The 18,120-nt window shown below is 49.7% G+C and overlaps 2 protein-coding genes across 3 annotated transcripts in view; one reads left to right on the forward strand and one right to left on the reverse strand.

The window, feature by feature from the left end:
• Positions 1-17,202, forward strand: LOC110126875 (myelin and lymphocyte protein-like). Of its 2 annotated transcripts, none has more exons than XM_020876792.2 (4): positions 1-123; positions 9,179-9,346; positions 10,394-10,516; positions 16,573-17,202. In XM_020876792.2, the coding sequence occupies exons 1-4, from the start codon at positions 31-33 to the stop codon at positions 16,618-16,620; spliced, it is 432 nt and encodes a 143-aa protein (XP_020732451.2). In that variant the 5' UTR covers positions 1-30; the 3' UTR covers positions 16,621-17,202. The 2 variants fall into 2 exon arrangements, with proteins under 2 accessions (XP_020732451.2, XP_020732442.2); XM_020876783.2 differs by lacking the exon at positions 16,573-17,202 and adding an exon at positions 13,374-13,962.
• The window catches only part of MRPS5 (mitochondrial ribosomal protein S5), a 23,217-nt gene continuing 19,439 nt past the window's right edge, over positions 14,343-18,120 (reverse strand). Inside the window, exon 12 of the mRNA XM_070474257.1 lies at positions 14,343-16,106. Within this exon, the coding sequence (XP_070330358.1) occupies positions 15,882-16,106 (225 nt within the window). The 3' untranslated portion in view covers positions 14,343-15,881. The remainder of the gene's footprint in view (positions 16,107-18,120) is intronic.

Here is an 18,120-nt window from a genome sequence, read left to right on the forward strand (position 1 = left end):
TGATCCCGAGGCGGACACCCGCGCGCCTGCATGGCCACCGGAACGGCTTCGGGCGGCCACTGGCTGCCCAGGGGTTCCGCGGTCTTCACCACCTTCCCCGACCTGCTCTTCGTCTTCGAGTTTGTGAGTAGCTATGCGCCAGGGAGGGCGGGGTGGGAGGGGGTGGGCAGTGCCGCGCGCTCTGCCCGCCCGCCCGTCCCGGAGCCGCACTGGTCCGGGACCACTGGGTGGGATAGAAAAGGCCGGTGAGGACTGTCTCTTCCCCGCCGCCACATGCAGTCTTCCGGCCCCTTCTAGCCCACGACGACGGGAAGACCGTCACCGGGGCTTAGGTGGAGAAACCAAATTCACACGGCTCAGTGGTCGGAAGCTGGCCCGGGTCCACCGGCAGCGCGCCGGTACCAAAGCTTCGCTCCCAACTTGCTTCCCATGGGCTTCTTGGCGATCGACGTCCTTGTAGAGGCGCCCAATTCTCTCCATGGTTAGGATTTTGTTTAAAAAAATATAAAAATTGGCAAAAGAAAAATTAAATATTACCAAAAGAGGTGTGGAGATAGGGTTGGTGTTGTAGGAGCAACCGAATCCGGATTATGTTCTCTTGGACGTTTCTGGTGAGTGAACGAATTGTGGCAATCTGGAAATGATAAAACCGGCCGTCATTTGCTCGCCACAGTCATTGTGCCCAGTGTGAGGGATGGAGGGAGGGAGAGGGGCCTGTGAGAGTCGGGCCCTGACTTGGCTGACCTTGAGCATCCAAGGACTCCTGCCCCTGCGGTTGGTCCCTCCTTACACTGGAGCCGCACAGCCTCAACCGGAGGCTTCGAGGCTGCAGGAAAGCGCTTCCTGCTCTGGGCTCCTGTGAAGTGCTCCCTGGGGGACTCAGCCTAAACTTCCCAGGGCCTCGCCTAAAGGCGGTGCAGGGAGGCGGGGATGGGTGTGGGGTGGTAGGCAGGCTGTATTTCTTCTGTGGCTTTAACGCCAGAAGCTATGAGAGGCATTTCCCTGCACCCCCACCGCAGAAATGGCCACCTGGAGAGTCTGTTGGAAAAGAAAACGTCCAAACCTGTTTAGAAACGGGTCCCCAGCTTCTTGTCAAGGAGATGTGAACAGAAAAGGGAGCAGGTTCTGTCTTCCATGGAGGGTTGGGGGAGATGGCAGAAGGGTAGCCTGGTTGCACCCCTGTGGAGGAACTGGCATCTAGGAGAAACCCTGGACACCTCTAGACCTAGCCACACCATTTGTAGGTGGGGACACTCAGGCCCAGAGTGGAAAGGACTGGTATCCACTAGAATATTCCTTCCCAGACCACTCATCTCTGTGCTTTCACTCAGCACTGAGCCTGTGCTTGCTCGAGGCTGGGTTTCTGGAAATGATCCTGTAGAACCTATGACCAGGGAATAAGCAGTGAATGGGTGGTTCCTTCAGAGCCTACTGTATATACAAAGGACGCTGGCTAAAGGTGAGGTGTGGTGGGGCAGAGAGATTTTTTAAGCAACAAAAGGACTTGCTAGTATCTCGTAGGTTGCCCTGATGAGTGGCTTGATCTACCTTTGTAACTGTTTGGGGAGCATTATAACAAGAGTCACGAGAGTGTGTGTTAGCTGGGCTTCATGCAGAAGACTCTGGTGCACCCGGACAAGGTCTGGCGCAGGTGGCGGCAGGTGTGTGTGCTGGGGTAGGGGGATCCTGGCGTCACAGAAGGGACAGCCTCCCAGCGCCCTCTGCCTCCTTTGTCATCACCGCTTAGTGGGTGGAGTGCTCTGGAGTGAAGGACGAGCCCAGCCTGCTGGGGGGAGTCTTTGGTGATGAGGAGGATCCCCACTAAATCAACAAGTAAAAGTAGAAAACCAGGTGTAGGAAATCTCAGATCTATGGGCTACCTGAAATGAGTCATTTTGATGCCTGCAGATAGTAGGGGCTTCTAGGAGAAATGTCTCCTTTGCCCCAAATACTCCTTTCACACCTGTCTTAGAAGGAATTTTTTTCTCCTCCCCTGCTTTCTGGCTCACCTCCCTCCCACTTCCGGAGGGCCCTGGATGCCTCAGTGTCATCTCAAATTTTTTACTTCCTCCTTGAATTGGGGATGGGCTCATAGGGTGCCTGGGAGGGCAGAAAAGAAAGCAGATGCCCATTCTTCATATTTTCGTCTGTACAAGTTGTGCACATACAAAGCTGTATGTGTTTTGATGTGTGGAAAGAGTAGAGAACTAAAGGGCCTAAGAAGCAGCTGGCCAATCTGGGAGGGTTGTTTATGTTTTTTTAATTATGAACTGTTTCAACAACAAAACATACACAACCCAGTTAAGAAAATGGACAAAAGACTTGAATACACAGTACTCCAAAGAAGACATGCAAATGGTCAATGAGCATGTGAAAAGATACTCATCGTCATTAATCATTAGGAAAGTGAAATCAAAGCCTCGAGACTACTGACCCGCTGTGCAACAACTACTGAGCCCGCAGGCCCTGGAGCCGTGCTCCTCAACTAGAGAAACCCCTGCAGTGAGAAGCCTGCGCACTGCACGTGGAGAGGGGCCCCGCTGCCCGCAACCAGAGAAAGCCTGCACAGCGATGAAAATTAAATTAGTAAGATGTTAAAAACAACAACGAGCTACTACTTCACATGAAATTAGGACTACTGTTGTCAAAAAACTGGAAAATAAGTACTGGCTAGGATGTGGAGAGATTGGGACCCTCAGACTCTGCTGGTGGGAATGTAAATTTGTTCAACTGCTATGAAATACAGTTTGGTAATTCCTCAGAAATAATTACCAGCCGTCATCACAAAAATCTACGACAATAATGGAGAGGGTGTGGAGAGAAGGAAACATGTCCTACACTGTTGGTGGAAATGTAAATCGGTACAACCACTATAGAGAACAGTAGTATGGAGATTCCTTAAAACATTAAGATAAAGCTACCATATGATACTGCAATCCCACTCCTGGGTGTATATCTGGAGAAAAACACGGTCTGAAAGGAAATATCCACCCCAGTGTTCTTTGCAGCACAGTTTAATATAGCCGAGAAATGAAAGCAATCTAAATGTCCACTGACAGATGAATCCATAAAGAAGATGTGGCACATACATGCAATGGAATATTACTCAGCCATTTAAGAGAATGAAATAATGCCAATTGCAGCAACATCAGTGGATCTGGAGATTATCATACTAAGCGAAGTAAGTCAGACAGATATCATATGATACTGCTTATATGCAAGTCTTTTAAAAATTATACAAATGAACTTATTTATAACAGAAACAGACTCACAGAGAATACAATACGGCGGCTACCCGGGGGACGGGTGGGGGGCAGGGATAGATTGGAAGTTTGGGATTGACATGTACACACTGCTATATTTTAAATAGATAACCAACAAGGACCTACTGTATAGCACAGGGAACTGTGCTCAATATATTTAATAACCTCAGTTGGAAAAGAATTTGAAAAAGAACAGGTACATGTGTATGTATAGATGAATCACTTTGCTGTACACTTGAAACTAACACAACTTTGTTAATCAACCATCCTCCAACATGAAATTAAAATATTTAATTAAAATTTTAAAAACTAATAATAATTACCACATGACCCAGCAATTCCAAACCTACATTTAAGACCAAAAGAATTGAATACAGAGACCTGAATAGGTTCATAAACATGCATGTTTATAGCAGCTCCATTCACAATAACTAACAGGTAGGAATAGCCCAAGTGTCCCATCAGTGGGTGAATTAATAAAGAAATTGTGATATTCCATGCATTGGAATATTACTCAGCCATAGAAAGGAATGAAGCACTGATCCATACTACAGAGTTAATAAATCTGAAAACGCTATGCTGAGAAGCCAGACATGAAAGGTCACATGGTACGGGATCCCATTTACATGAAAGGCACAGAATAGATAAATCTGTAGACACAGAACACAAATTAGTGGTTTCCTAGGGCCTGAGAAGAGAGAGAAATGGGGAGCAGTTTAATGGGCATGGTGTTTCCTTTTGGGGTGATAAAATGTTTTAGAGCTAGAGATGGTGGACTGCACATCATGAATGTATTAAATACCACTGAACTGGTCAAGGTGAAATGGTTCATTTCCTGTTGTGCCAATTCCCCGTCAATTTGCTTCTTTAAATAATTTATTCACTTTGGCTGTGCTGGGCCGTCGTTGCTGTGCAGGCTTCTCTCTAGTTATGGAGAGTGGGCTTGCTCCCCCTGTGGGGTGTGGGCACCTTCTCTCCTCGCAGAGCACAGGCTCGAGGGCGCGTGGGCCTCAGCCACATGGGCCCCGGAGCACAGGCTCAACAGTGGCCCACGGACTTAAGTGCGCTGGGCCACGGGGGATCTTCCCAGGCCAGGGATCAAACTGGCCTCTCCTGTATTGGCAGGGGGATTCTTTACCACTGAGCCACCAGGGAGACCCCTCCACTTCAGCCTCTTAAAACTTAAGAACTATTTCAAATATTACAGAAAAGTATATATGATATTTTTGGAGAAGGAAATGGTAAGCCACTCCAGTATTCTTGCCTGGAGAATTCCATGGAAAGAGAAGCCTGGTGGGCTACAGTCCATGGGGTTGCAAAGATCGGACACGACTGAGTGACTAACACTACACTATATATAATACTTTAATGAATACCCATGTAATTATCACTCAACTTTGTCAAATCTTAATGTTCCTCTCAGTATTAAGGAAATATAACTTTCAGATGACATCCAAGCCCCCTGGATCTTCTGCTTATTACTGTCTCTTCTCCTTCCAGCTACAGAACCAGCCCAGGGCTGAATGTGTGTTCAGGGTTAAAACTTGACTGCACCCCTAACTACCTATGACTACACATGGTGTGGTTTTATGTTTTCTCACTTTATGAAAGTTTTGTTGCCCTGTACGTATCCTTCTGCAACAGGCTTTTCATGCAGCCTTGTTCTGAGATTAATACATCTTGACACTCTTTATCCATCTTCTGTTGATGGGTATTTGGGTGATTTCCAATCTGCTTCATTTTGATAACAGACGGCACTGCCAAAGAACATTCTTGTATTCCCTGTACTTGTATGTTGGGAATTTCTTTCAGGAACACACAGAGATTTGACTTGCTGGGGCATAGGGGTTGCACATCCTCCTATTCCCAGATGTTAGCACATCACTGTTCAAAAGGGTTATTCTACCTTACACAGCCCAGGAGTGGCGTTACCAGGAAGCTAATAAATATTAATTAAGCTCAGGACCCTTGCTTGCTCAGGTCCCTTCTAAGACTCTGGCTTGCTTTGCATTCTTTTAGAAAGAAGGGTCCCATACTGTATAACCCTCCCGACTCCCACCAGCAGCTTATCAAAGTCTCCGTTGTTCCCAGACCTTGCCTCACTTGGTAGAGTCAGACTTCGTAATTTTCTTCTAGTCCAACGGGTGTGAAAGGCTTGATCAGTTTTTTAAATCTGTGGTCCAGTGAGTTGTTGCTTCTACTCCCAGTCTGTATTCCCATACCTGACTTCCCAATAGCCTGGGAGTTGCAGGTGCCAGACCTTCAGCCTCCAGGTCAGCAGGGTGGACACCACTCCCCTCCCAAGACCAGGACACCGCCCAGGAGCAGGGAAGAGTGCTATCTTGGGTGCAGCGTGGCCGCTCTCCCCCAGGTCTGCACCCCTACCCTGGAGCCCCTGACCTCTGAAGGCTGCAGGGTCGTCACAGGAAGAGGAAGGCAGGCACAACCCGGTGGTGTAAGCCTGTCTGTGAGCCACACACACCACGCAGCTGTTGCCAGAAGTGGGGTCACAGAACAGGGCATGCTGAACCAGGGGGGGCTGGGGGAGGGGCAATTCCTCTGCAGTTCACCAGCCCCAGGGCGGCAGGACCGCTGGGAGCAGGAGCAAGGCTCATGGGGCAGCCAGCCTCCTCTCCACCAGTGTGACTTCTCTGGCCATTTCTCAAGCCGACCCTACATACGAGGGCGGTGTCATGGTGAACTGCTCTTGCGTCACGCTGTGTGACTGTCACACACACACAGAGGTCCTGACCTGGGCTCCACAGCCACCCTGTCGAAGCTGGCACTCAGCAGCTGTGAGGATGTGAGCAGGCAACTGTGCCTCAGTTTTTGCATCAATAAAATGGGGACATGACAGTATAAACCTGTGGGATGCTGTGAGGAATAAATGAACGTCATATAAACAAAGTGATGCACACAGTTACTGTTCAGTAGCAATCAGGTGCAATTATTAATTTATTAATACCTCAAATGCATGGTCTGAGATCACCTGGCTAGTGTGTGCTGAAAGGAGGCAAGCGGGGAGGGGGCAGGGGCATTAAGGATGATCCACCTTTTCTTTAGATGCCCTTCTCAGGCAGGACGTTGAGTAGATTTGGGAGTGGGTGAGGCTGTTGAGGGAACATTTAACTTGTCTCTGGGGTCAAGTACCACTCAGATAGCCTATCTCAATAGGGGCGTCCCAAAGACTCTTCTCACCAAAGGGGGGAACGGAGGGCAGAAGTGGGTATGTCCTCTGCTGGGAGCCGCTCTGGCCAGCCTGACCAGGGGTGGTGACCAAGCAGCAGAGGATGCTGTGGCTGCCCTTCCTGTCTTGTGCCTTCAGGGTGGCACCAGCATGGTGCCAGGACCCTGGGGAAAGCTTTGTGAATTCTGAGCACATACTAATAACAAATTGCTATATCTGCCAGAAGGCATAGGAGCAGTTACCACTGGGCCTGGTTTAACTTTTCAAACATGATTTGTCATCGTGTCAGTTTATCACTGTCTGGCAGCGCACTGTTTCAGGGCGAGGGCACCTGCTGGCACAAAACCTTGCCGCCAATCTCCCACAGCCTCCATCGTGTCCTCCAGATGCCTGTTGATAAGCCAGACACTGCTGATCGAGGGACCTGGCCAGAAGGGGACCACCCAACCAGCTCTCACGTCTGAGGACTCCTCCCTAAGACAGACCAGCCCCTCCGTGGTCTCCGTTCATGGTGCCCCTTTGGTGCGGGTGCCGGTGCGGCTGAGTCCTCCGTACGCAGCTGACCTGGAAGCCCACTCTGAGAGCACCCTCTCCTGCACTGCAGGCCAGGCGGGGTCTGTCCGCTGCCTGATGCAAGGCTGCCCATGCCCCTGGCATGCACGGGGCTCTCTGAGACACTAGTTCTCAGCCTGCGTCCACAGGAAAGGGACTGGCGTTTATCTCCCACCTGGCTAATGTGTGTGAATCAGAAGAGAATCCTCGACCACAAGGGCAGAAAAAGGGTAAAACTGACAACCACACCCATTCCCAAAGAGAGAACCTGAGGCCCTGCAGAGCAGTGCCGTTGGCTGAGGGCGCTCTGCTCACTGCGGCACGCGCGCTGTTGTGAGCTCGCCGCACGGCTGGCCCCCTGGGTGCCTCCCACCAGATCTCCTGTTTTTCTTGCACAGAACCCACTCCTGTCTGATCTAAGCGTCCAAGGATTTTTGTCTCTTATGGCTGACATTCATATTTTTCATGAAACCTCCTTATTCTTCTGTATCCTGCTGGGTAAAGCCAGTGGGCACAGGGAGAGAAGAAGGTCCGTCCAAACGAGGGCAAGCCCGTCTACAAGCCCCTGGCTTTGTGGATCTGAGGTCATGACCTCTACATCTGTCCGTACGCTCCTGGAGCTCACTGACCCTAAGGACACCAAGCAGAGTGTCTTCTGGATAACGAGAGGGGCAAGAGTTCCCATCCTCAGCCCGCAGACCCTCAGGAGGATGGTGCCAAGTTCTGCAGCTCCTTGGACCCTCTGACTGCAAAGCTGTATCCACCTGTGTCCCAGCCCAGGCCTTTTCTGGCTAGGGATGCTGGGAGAGGCTGAGGTGACTTCACTGGAATGGAGATGGACCAGGAGAAGGGGAGGCAGGTGCAGAGACTCCCAGCGCGGTTGTGCCTTTTCCACAGGGGGAGCTGGACTGGGGCACTGAGGTCACGACCCCTATGTCTGTCCTTACCATCCTGGGGGCTCCCCGACCCTGAGGACGCTAAGCAGGGTGTCTTCTGGATAATGACGAGGAGAGAGTACTTCTCTCATGCCTGTCCTACCAGGCCCTCTTGGGTCCTGGACTTGGACATTTAGGGGCCAATTTTTTTTAATGCTAATAACATAGTGTAACTAATTCATTTTGCAAAGTAAAGACCAAAAGGATCAACTAGTCACTACCATTTTATAAAAGAAAGGATATTTTTATATCAAAAATACTTGCTGTTATTCAGTTGCTCAGTCATGTCTGATTCTGTGACCCTATGGACTGCAACACGCAAGGGTTCCCTGTCCTTCACCATCTCCCGGAGTTTGCTCAAACTCATGTCCATTGAGTCAACGATGCCATCCAACCATCTCATCCTCTGTCATCCCCTTCTCCTCCTGACTTCAATCTTTCCAGCATCAGGGTCTTTTCCAATGAGTTGGCTCTTTGCATCAGGTAGCTAAAATATTGGAGCTTCAGCATCAGTCCTTTCAATGAGTATTCAGGGTTGATCTCCGTTAGGATAGACTGGTTGGATCTTTCTGTCCAAGAGACTCTCAATAGTCTTCTCTAGCAGCATAGTTCAAAAGCATCAATTGTTTGGCACTCAGCTTTCTTTATGGTCCAGCTCTCACATCTGTACATGACGACTGGGAAAACCACAGCTTTGACTATATGGGCCTTTGTCAGCAAAGTGATGTCTCTGCTTTTTAATATGCTGTCCAGGTTTGTCATAATTTTTCTTCCAAGGAGCAAGCATCTTTTAATTTCACGGCTGCAGTCACGGGATTTTGGAGCCCAAGAAAACAAAATCTACAACAGTTTCCATTGTTTCCACATCTATTTGCCATGAAGTGATGGGACCAGATGCCATGATCTTAGTTTTTTGAATGTGGAGTTTTAAGCCAGCTTTTTCACTCTCCTCTTTTACCTTCATCAAGAGTCTCTTTAGTTCCTCTTTGCTTTCTGCCATCCAAAAGTTAGGAAGGATATAACCTCAGAATTAGCTCTTCTAATGATAAAACTGGATGGCATAAATCCTTTCTCTTGCTAATGAATTTTTACCTTGTATATGACTCAGTTTGCCCATCTCACAAATGGTTCAGTATGAGGATGAAGTGGGTTAACATTTGTAAAGGGCCCGGCTCTCCATTGTAGACTCTGGGCCTGGGCTCTCCTGGTCCGACCCTCGCCCCTTCTCCCCCCCCCCGCAGGTCTCTGGGGGGCTGGTGTGGATCCTCATCCTCTTGGCCCAGGTGCCTGTCCCCCTGGTCCAGGGCTGGGTCCTGTTCGTGTCTGTGTCCTGCTTCATAGTCACCACTCTCCTGCTTTGCCTCTATATTGTTGGTGCCCATAAGAACTGGAGTTTCTGGATCACCCTGGTGAGTCGCCCTGCGTGTCTGGGGGCAGCGGGTAGTGATGGACACTCCCCTGGGGGGCGGGCTTTTCCAGTGCTGGGTGAGGAGCCCTCCAAGGCCGAGCGGCCCACAGCAGCCCAGGGCTCCCACACAGGAGGCTGACTGTCCCCGCCTGGTTCTCCAGGGGCTGCTCTGCCTTCTCCTCTGCGATCTCCCCTCTCCTGGAAACCAGCAGCCTGACATCCCTCCCTGTCCCTCCCGCACCTGCCAGGGGTCGGTCGGCATCTCCCACCGCCCAGCGGGACCGGCTTTCACCTCCGGGAGGGGCAGGGCGGTCCTGCTGCCCGTGTGAGGAGTGCTCACTGCCCCGCTCCTGTCCCCGCCTCTAACGCGGGGTCACCAGAAGGAACCGGGCGGGGAAGAGGGATGGCCTGTGATCGCTCTTCGCATGAATTCTGCCTGAGGCCCGTGAAGGGGGGAACTTATACCTGGGTCACCTGCCCTGACCTCCTCTGGACGGGGGTGGGGCCCTTAGCCAGGCCCCGTACTCTCCCAAGGCCTCCAGCCTAGACTTAGAAACCCCCTCCATTCACAACCACTCAAAGCCCCGTTCTAGTACGTTTTTCCTTTTAACCATACCTGGAGCCCCACTAGACTACCCCCCAAAATGAACAGCAAAACAATGGACACGGCCTAACCTTCTCCCTCTGCACTGGCGCCAAGACCGCACCCAAACTCCGGACTGTGACCACGGATAACACAGCCCATGTCCAAAACCAGTTTCCAACAATCCAAGAGGCCCTCTCCGGCCCTTACTAGATCTCATCTCAGGTGAAAGCCCCTCCTCCTTTAAGGTCCTCACTCTGCCTCCCAAACCAGTGAGCAGCCCTGGTTAGTTAATCAGTCCTTGTGAGGAGGGGGCTGGGGCTGGATCGGAGGTTGGGGCGGGGAAGGGGTAACAGAGGGGCCTGGCCAGGCAGGGACAGGTGGGGTCAATGGGCCCTCTGGGGCCACAGCTGCCCACAGCAGCACGGGCACCCCGCCTCTCTGACGGCCCTTTCTGACCTGCAGGACACAGCCTACCATTGCCTCGCCGCCCTGTTTTACTTCAGCGCTTCTGCCCTGGAAACTCTGGTCACTATCGGCCTGCAAGACGACATATACCAACACTACAGTGAAAACATCTCCGCTGTGGTGAGTCCTCAGTTCAACCTCAGTGTTCACAGCTCCCACTGCCCACTGATGGGGGCTCTGAGCAGAAGGGTTCCTGAGTCCTCCCTGGAGGTTCTTAGTTCACGTAATTCTCAACCATGTAAAGCTTCCCCCCCGATTTCTGGAAAAACAAAGCCCCAGAGGAGGGAACTGATGCGCCCAGATCCCCTCGGGCAGTCAGTGCTGCAGTGCCCGGGCCCGGGTTGGCCAGGGGTCTGAGCCTGGGCAGGCTTTCAGGGGGCAGATGCGGGAGGGGGCGTGACCGTGAGGGCCTGCACTGTCGGAGCTCCTGTGAACCATCTCATTTTCCCCTCAAAGCAGCCCGAGGATGCAGGTGCTGTTATCACACCCATTTCACAGATGGGGAACCAGGCCCCAGGAGCGTGCACAAGTCCCCCTGGGGTGACCAGGAACTGGGGGAGCCTGGGGTCCAGGCCGACTGCTCTGTCACCCACGCTCTTAGCACAAGTGTGAGCAGAGTCTGGCCACCTGGGTTCCAGGCTGTCCCTGAGGTCCTCCCCGGGAAGTTCACGGTCAGGGCGGGGACAGCGTTGAGACCAGGGACGGGAAACTGAGCTGCCAGTGGCTCCCAGGCCCTGGCTCGGGGGCTGCGGGGAGGCATCTCCAGGCACAGCACGTCCAGGCCTCCAGCTGTGGGTGTCTGCTTCTGGGATTAGACCTTTGTCTCTTGTCAAAGGCGCCTCCTTCCTGACAGCTCTGAGAACCTGTGCAGTAAGACGGTGTGAACTTCACACTCCCTCTTTCTGCAAGTCTCCTGTGCCTCTGAACCTCAGTTTGCTCACCTATAAAATGAGACAGCAACTCTTTTTGTTTCCCTGGAGGATGAGAGAGCTATTAAACCCCTTCCTCCCAAGACTTCCCAGGTAGCAATGGGTAGGACAGGGGCTGGAACCTCCCTCACCCCATTAGGAGAATAGATGGGGTGAGACTGTGTCCCGGGGGCACCTTGCCTGCAGGTCCCTAAGCTCTAAAAGGAACTGTGGGGACAAGACCCCTTAGTGGGCCATGAGTTCATGACTTAATTTTCTCGTTGCTGAAATGGATCAGAATGACAGGGAATTCAAGAGAGAGGGGACATATGTATAACCTACAGCTGATTCAAGTTGATGTATGACGGAAACCAACACAATATTGTAAAGCAATTACCCTCCAATTAAAAAGGCATAAATTAAAAAGAAAGAATGGCAAGGAATGAGAATGCATTGTTTCCCAGAACTCTTTTCCAGGGTTGTGCTGGTGTAGGCTTGCATCAGCATGCTGATTCATATCAGATGTGTTTCTAACCATGAACACTGCTTAAAAGTTGAAGAAATGTTACTCCTTACTTAGACTTCTAGGAAACCCTGAGGTCAAATGTGACGACAGGCCACAACATGACCATCCTGGGTGCCAAAGCTGTGCCCCCGCACACCATTTGGGAAGCGTAGGTCAGAGGGCAGCAGACGATGAGATGGTTAGACAGCATCACTGACTCAGTGGACGCAAACTTGAGCAAACAGGAGGTGGTGAAGGACAAGGCAGCTTGGCGTACTGCAGCCGATGGGGTCACAGAGCCGGACACACCTGAGTGACTGAACAGCAGAGGTTGAAATGAAATCCACGGCGGGGGCGGGGGGTGCCACTGGGCTCTGGGGAGGGGTTAGTGTGGGTGCCCTTCCTGCGCCCAGAGGGAGGGGCCTCGGGCAGAGAGCCTGGAAGCCTGTCTGCCCGTCCCCAGGGGCCCATCCCCTGCCCGGGGGAAGCCACACACTCCCCTCAGCTCCCAGCCGCTCCCCAGTTCCATGAGCAGGGGCCCCTCATGGTCCCTGGGACCCCCTCAACTGTCCCACAGTGCGGGAGCCTCCCCCATATTAGCTCATCTCCCAAGATGGCTCCCAACTACAGCAACGCAGCACCTGGTTGTTTCTCCTTCCCCTGGGAGGGTCATCCGCCTCCTCCATCACCTTCAAGGGACTGTTTCTTCACCCCCCACAGTAGAGAACCCATCAGTACCTCCCTCATCCCAACCCCAGCAGCTGGAAACTCTTGACCCCACACCCTAGGTCAAGCCAGATGCAGATGTTTGCTTGTGGGCAGGCAGCCCTCAGGGCCAGCCACTCCGAGCTGGATGATAGGATAGACGGTGCCCCGGTGAAAACATGGCAGGTCAGGGCCTTGACCAGGCACAGTGTGACCGTCTGCCACATTTCTCAGCCTCTGCTTCCAGCAGCTTTCTCAGTAAGCCCCCTCCTTTCAGCAAAAGCTCAAAATTCCTTCTCCCCATGCCAGTCCCTCACTTCCTGTGTCCTGGCTTCCTGGCCTATGCTTGTGAAATTCAGGATCTTAGCGTAAAATTCTAGTGGGGGTCTGAGGATGTCCAGGCAGCAATGAGATCTTAAGCAGAGCCACCAAACCCACACGGTCATATTCTCTGAGCCAAGGCTGCTGGAATCACAGCTGGCAGACTCGGGTGGCCCTGGTGTGCAGGAAGGGAGTTTTCCATGAAGAGCAGGGGATATTCGCCTGCAAGTATCTTTGGAGGGGTCTTGAGGGCCCTCGTTTCCAACTGGGTGGCACCAAATGGAGATGTGTGATGGCAGATGGCTGACTTTGCATGCTAAGGTCAGGAGATGCAATAGGTCACCTGGAGTCGCTGCCTAGAGCGTTCTGGGCTACACCTGGCCTCTGCAGGTAAGGATGACTGTGTGAGTGATGGGAAGCAACAGCAGCCACACACTTCAGGGCCAAGTGTCATGCAAGCCGCCAGCCCAGCTTGGAAGGCCCAGGACTTGCCCTCTCACCAGGCACCCCCAGTAATGGTTATTTTTCTTGGTTTCAGGTGTTTTCAATCATAGTCACACTGCTGTACATGGTCCATGCCGTGTTTTCTTTAATCAGATGCAAGGTTTCCTACAGGAACAGAGAACATTCCTGAAAACACAGACAATGGTCACTAATCAGGCTGCCTTCCAGCATAACATTTGAGGATGCAGAATTGCTCTTGATGGTGGAAAAAGAAAACAAAAAGCGACATTCTCTGTGGGTGCTATGTTGACTGTTCATGTACCTTCGTGTCAGGGTAAAGGGCTTGTTAGCCTCCAAGAGTTGAGAAGTCTTTCTAGGGTCATTTCCTATTGAAGGGGGTGGTGGAGTGGGAAGTGGGGACTGTGATCTGAAAGACCACAAAACAAGGATCCCCCACTGGTCCCTGGACTGAGTCTTTGTTGCTGTCGATTGCTATTGTCCATGGGCTCTTTTGAGTATCAATCTTGCAGCATGTTTCTAGCTCTTCATGGATACCTTACATCTTCAAGGATATTCTAGTTGTCATAGAGAATAAAATGCTCCCAGCAAATATTTATAGATGTGCAGGATAAAACATGATAAACTCTTCAAAAATTTATAAAGTGCCTTCATGGTCAATCCTCTCATGGGGCTATTTCTTGTTTGTTTTTTTTTTTTTATTCTCCCATGTGAGCAACACCATCATGTCAGCTTGCTTTCTAAGGAATCCTTGCTTAGACCAAATCTCAGAAGCAGCATCAAAGGGCAGTTCAGATGACAGCTGTTTGTTATTCCAGAGTAACTGTACCAAAAAAGGCCACTTTCACTGAGTCTACTTAAAACTTCAGTTAAAATGTTACAGTAGGGACTTCTCTGGTAGTCCAGGGACTAACACTTCACATTCTCAATGCAGGGGACCCAGGTTCAATCCCTGTTCAGGTAACTAGATCCCACATGCCACAACTAAGACCCAGCACAGCCAAATAAATTTTTTTAAATGTTGCAGTAAATTAGGAGCAAAAGATTTGATCGGGGCTTATATTGAAAATTTTAAATACAAAGAAATGATAGGAAGTTTGTCACATGTTTAACAAAATTTGCAACCAAGTGTTGACCGAGAAAGTTTCATTTTTTTCATAAAGCACCCATGATGCTAACACAGACTCATGTTCAACCCCAACAACAACAAAAAAGAAACTGCAGGCTTAGTTGAATTTCCCAAGTCTTCTCAAGGTTTTGAAACTTCAGTCATTCTCTTTATAAAGAAGCTGTGACATGCTTTCTCTCTTTTCCCTGTTCAGTTGCCAGTAACACTAAAGCCTCGTTAGTCCCAAGTCTGCAGAAGATTCTCTGACATGACTTTCTCATTCCTCATATTCTGAGTCATTTTTATGTGCACTTTCATTGGGCATTTGATTTGCATCTTCTTCGCACTGGATGTAATGAGGATGGGAAGCCTCAAAAAATGCCCTTCCTGTTTTCCTTCACCCAGACCACTCTCCTCCCTACCCCTAGCAAACCTTGGTCCAGTCTTCCTGCTGGTGCGTCTCACTGCTCAGCTCTGCCTGCATCCAGCTGTTTAGCAAGTATCTGCAGGTACAAGTCTGGCCCGTGGGCAGTCCTCCCTGCTAAGTGCAGTGCTCCCAGGAAACCCACGTGGCCTGGCGAGGAGGGCATGGGAGAAGCTGAGCAACAGCAGAAGGTCCTCAGACCAGAGAGACTGGGTGACGACGGAGCACCTGCTGTGTGCTGGGACCTCTCGATGCAGGCAGAGGAAATTAAAGCAATTATAGAAACAGAGGAGAAAGGGGATTTGAAGAGAGGCAAGGTTTGTATACTTCACTCAAACCAGCACAAGGTCATCACCAGTAAGTGATGTAGGTATAATGTAATACCTAGTGTGTGCGCACTAAGTCGCCTCAGTCCTGTCCACCTCTGTGCCACTCTGTGGACTGTAGCCTGCCAAGGCTCCTCTGTGCCTGGGATTCTCCAGGCAGGAATCCTGGAGTGGGCCGTCAGGCCCTCCTCCAGGGGATCTTCCCAACCCAGGGATTAAACCGGCAACTCCTACAGCTCCCGCACTCCTGGCAGATTCTTTACCGCTGAACTGTTAATCCCGAGAGCAACCACCAAAACCCAGACACAAAGAGGTTTACTAAAAAGAGAACTTCTAGAGTCAAAAAGAAATAAGTTTGCATATTTTCCTCTGCTTTCCAATTGTGTGTTACAGTCAAGTAACTGCAAGTTGACTGCACATTATTTTTCATCAGGTCAGACAAGGAGCTCTGCCTCCCCAGTTCATTTGATTTTTACTAGTTTAAATAAATATTTGAAGTAGTTTTTAACTAAGACACCTATGTAAAGTTCCTATCACAGTGACTGGTATGTATGACATGCTCCATCAATTACATCTGCATTATTTATTATTTGTAAATAAACAAATGTAAGGTTGGCCTTTCCTTTTTCCTTTTTTTAAAAAAAGACAATCTAAAGTGTGAGAGGATGAGTCTCTCCCAGGTGCTGGAAGCACCCAGTGCCAGGCTGGCCCAGGCAGGAGGGAGGCCTACGTGGCAGCTCTCTTTAAACCTGACCACACAGAGCGCTTCATTCCCTGCTCAGCCTTGACATCGTCCCAGTCCAATTTGATGTCTGGAACCTCATCTTCCGGCTCCGGATCCTTTCTCAAGGCCCCCTGTGGTGAGGCAACCACGATGGGCAGAGGGCCACATTCCTCCCGGAATTCCACAACATGGAGACTCTTCTTATCAGCCAGCTGTTGGTGGGTTTCCTGGGCACAACCAAACGGAGGGAACACCAGGTTAGGTCTGTGAGGCTGGTCTAATGGTGTCGGCCTCTGACATGGCAGAACCGTCTGGCTGATTAAAATGGAGCAACTCTTAAGAGTTCATTAACTGAAGGTGATTATTACAGCAGGAAACATAGCCCAGGTAATGTAATATCAAGTTTATTAGCTAACTGAATTTATGTAAGCGTGATTGAAAGTAAGATTTTACTTTAAAAAAAAACAACAAACACAAAACACAAAAAAATCTGAAGTCTTTAAGAGCAGGAACTTCCTGCGGCTATACTAATGGTGACCTACTGGGTGCAGAATCATCCCACCCCACCTCCCCACCCCCAAGGGGCATGAAGAAAGGGCCTTGGCCTCTGGTCTCCTGTCTTCATCAACCTCCCAGTCATGTGCCATGCCGTGCCCCAGACTGAACTCGAATCTCATCATGCCCCTGTTCTAGCTGCCGATTTACAGGACATGCAGGGAGACAGGATGTCAAGCATCCTGATATCCAGCACCAGACTGGGACAGACAACCTGGTTTCTTCAACAACAGAAAACTAAGAGAAAAAAGAAAAACGGAACTTCCAGATTCAAAGTGATGTAAAAGACACAGCAAAGATTTTAAACGTATTGCTCTTTTCTGCCATCTAATTCAAATAAACTATATAAAAAATTTTTTTAATCTGACAAATGGATACATTTCTATGAACACTGACTAGAGGTTTGATATTGAGTTACTGGTAATTTTTTAGGCATGATGGTAATACTGTCTGGTACTTTTTAATCCTTATCTTTTAGAGATACATGATGAAATACTTGTGAGTGAGTTAAACTGATGTCTGAGATTTGGTTCACAATGACTGGGGTTGACTGGGGTGCATGAGCAGCTAACTGTTGGTGTGTAACAGCCGTGAGGATTCGTAACAGAGGGTAGCTATAAAAGTCCGGACACAGTGAGTAAACTCAATAGATGGTTTACAGATAATATATTAAAATATCTAACATGCCGTGAGGATAGTACACCCTGTACTATTCTAATTCTGCATATATTTGAAACTGGAAGAGAGAAGAGCTAATTCATAAATAAATAAATTGGAGTGTCTTATAATTGGTGGTGTGTCGCTTACACTGGTGTCATTTTTTGAGTAGCATAATGCAGCTTCTTATAGCTGATGCCGTCTTAGAAGAGATGATACGTAGTCACTGTAGCCAAAGATTCGAAGTACTACACACAAAACATCACATAAAAGAACAGGTCTACCTGACCATAAATATAACCTAAAAACAAATGTTTTAAGTTACATCAAACAATTAAGTCTCTAAAAGTAAGTTTAAATTTAGAAGTGCTTTTGAAAGATGTTTTTAGATAGTACTAAGACACAGCTGATCAAAAAAGTTCTTTTAGGCAAAACTTTTCTTTCAATTAGTTTTCCCATTTTAAACAGTGACTGCTACAATTACTCCATGGATCACTTTATTCAGAAACAGCCAGCGCAGTCTGTCAGAGAGCCTGCCAAAGTCTGAGCAAACGGAGGTCCGTGAATGCCTCTTGAACCCGGCTGTCTTTCTGCTCACTCAGCTCTGCTGAGGGCCACCCGGCCTTTCTTTCAAGGGACAAGCCAGCCCCGCAGAGCTGGGGGAGGGGCCCCTGCGATGACAGACCTTCCTCCCTGCCGCTGGTGTGACTGCGAGCCCAGCCCAGGCTGCGGGGGTGAGTTGGGCAGGGGCCTGGAGGCCCCATCTATGTGGAGAGAAAACCTCAACTATTGAGTACATAGTTCACGCTGACTCAGATGTCCCCCTGAACGACCGATGCAGGTGACATCAAACGGACTGGAGACCGCTCTCGAGTGGAGGTGCCCGGAGCCTTCACCCTGGTTCCCACTGAAAGGACAGGATTAGGAGAGGACTTTCCCTTTTTAGTTAACATTTTTATGTTGTTGGAGTTCTCAAACAAGCACATATTCATTCCATAATAAAAGGTTATAATTACTGGCTTTTAAAAA

Source organism: Odocoileus virginianus, chromosome 2, assembly GCF_023699985.2.
Source record: "Odocoileus virginianus isolate 20LAN1187 ecotype Illinois chromosome 2, Ovbor_1.2, whole genome shotgun sequence".
Taxonomy (NCBI): Eukaryota; Metazoa; Chordata; class Mammalia; order Artiodactyla; family Cervidae; genus Odocoileus; species Odocoileus virginianus.

Excerpts from the sequence above, each read along its gene's own strand:
- LOC110126875 (XM_020876783.2), top strand. The coding sequence starts at position 31 with ATGGCCACCGGAACGGCTTCGGGCGGCCACTGGCTGCCCAGGGGTTCC. Across the intron at positions 124-9,178 it reads TGCTCTTCGTCTTCGAGTTT|GTCTCTGGGGGGCTGGTGTG; the intron begins GTGAGTAGCTAT and ends CCCCCCCCGCAG. Across the intron at positions 9,347-10,393 it reads GGAGTTTCTGGATCACCCTG|GACACAGCCTACCATTGCCT; the intron begins GTGAGTCGCCCT and ends TCTGACCTGCAG.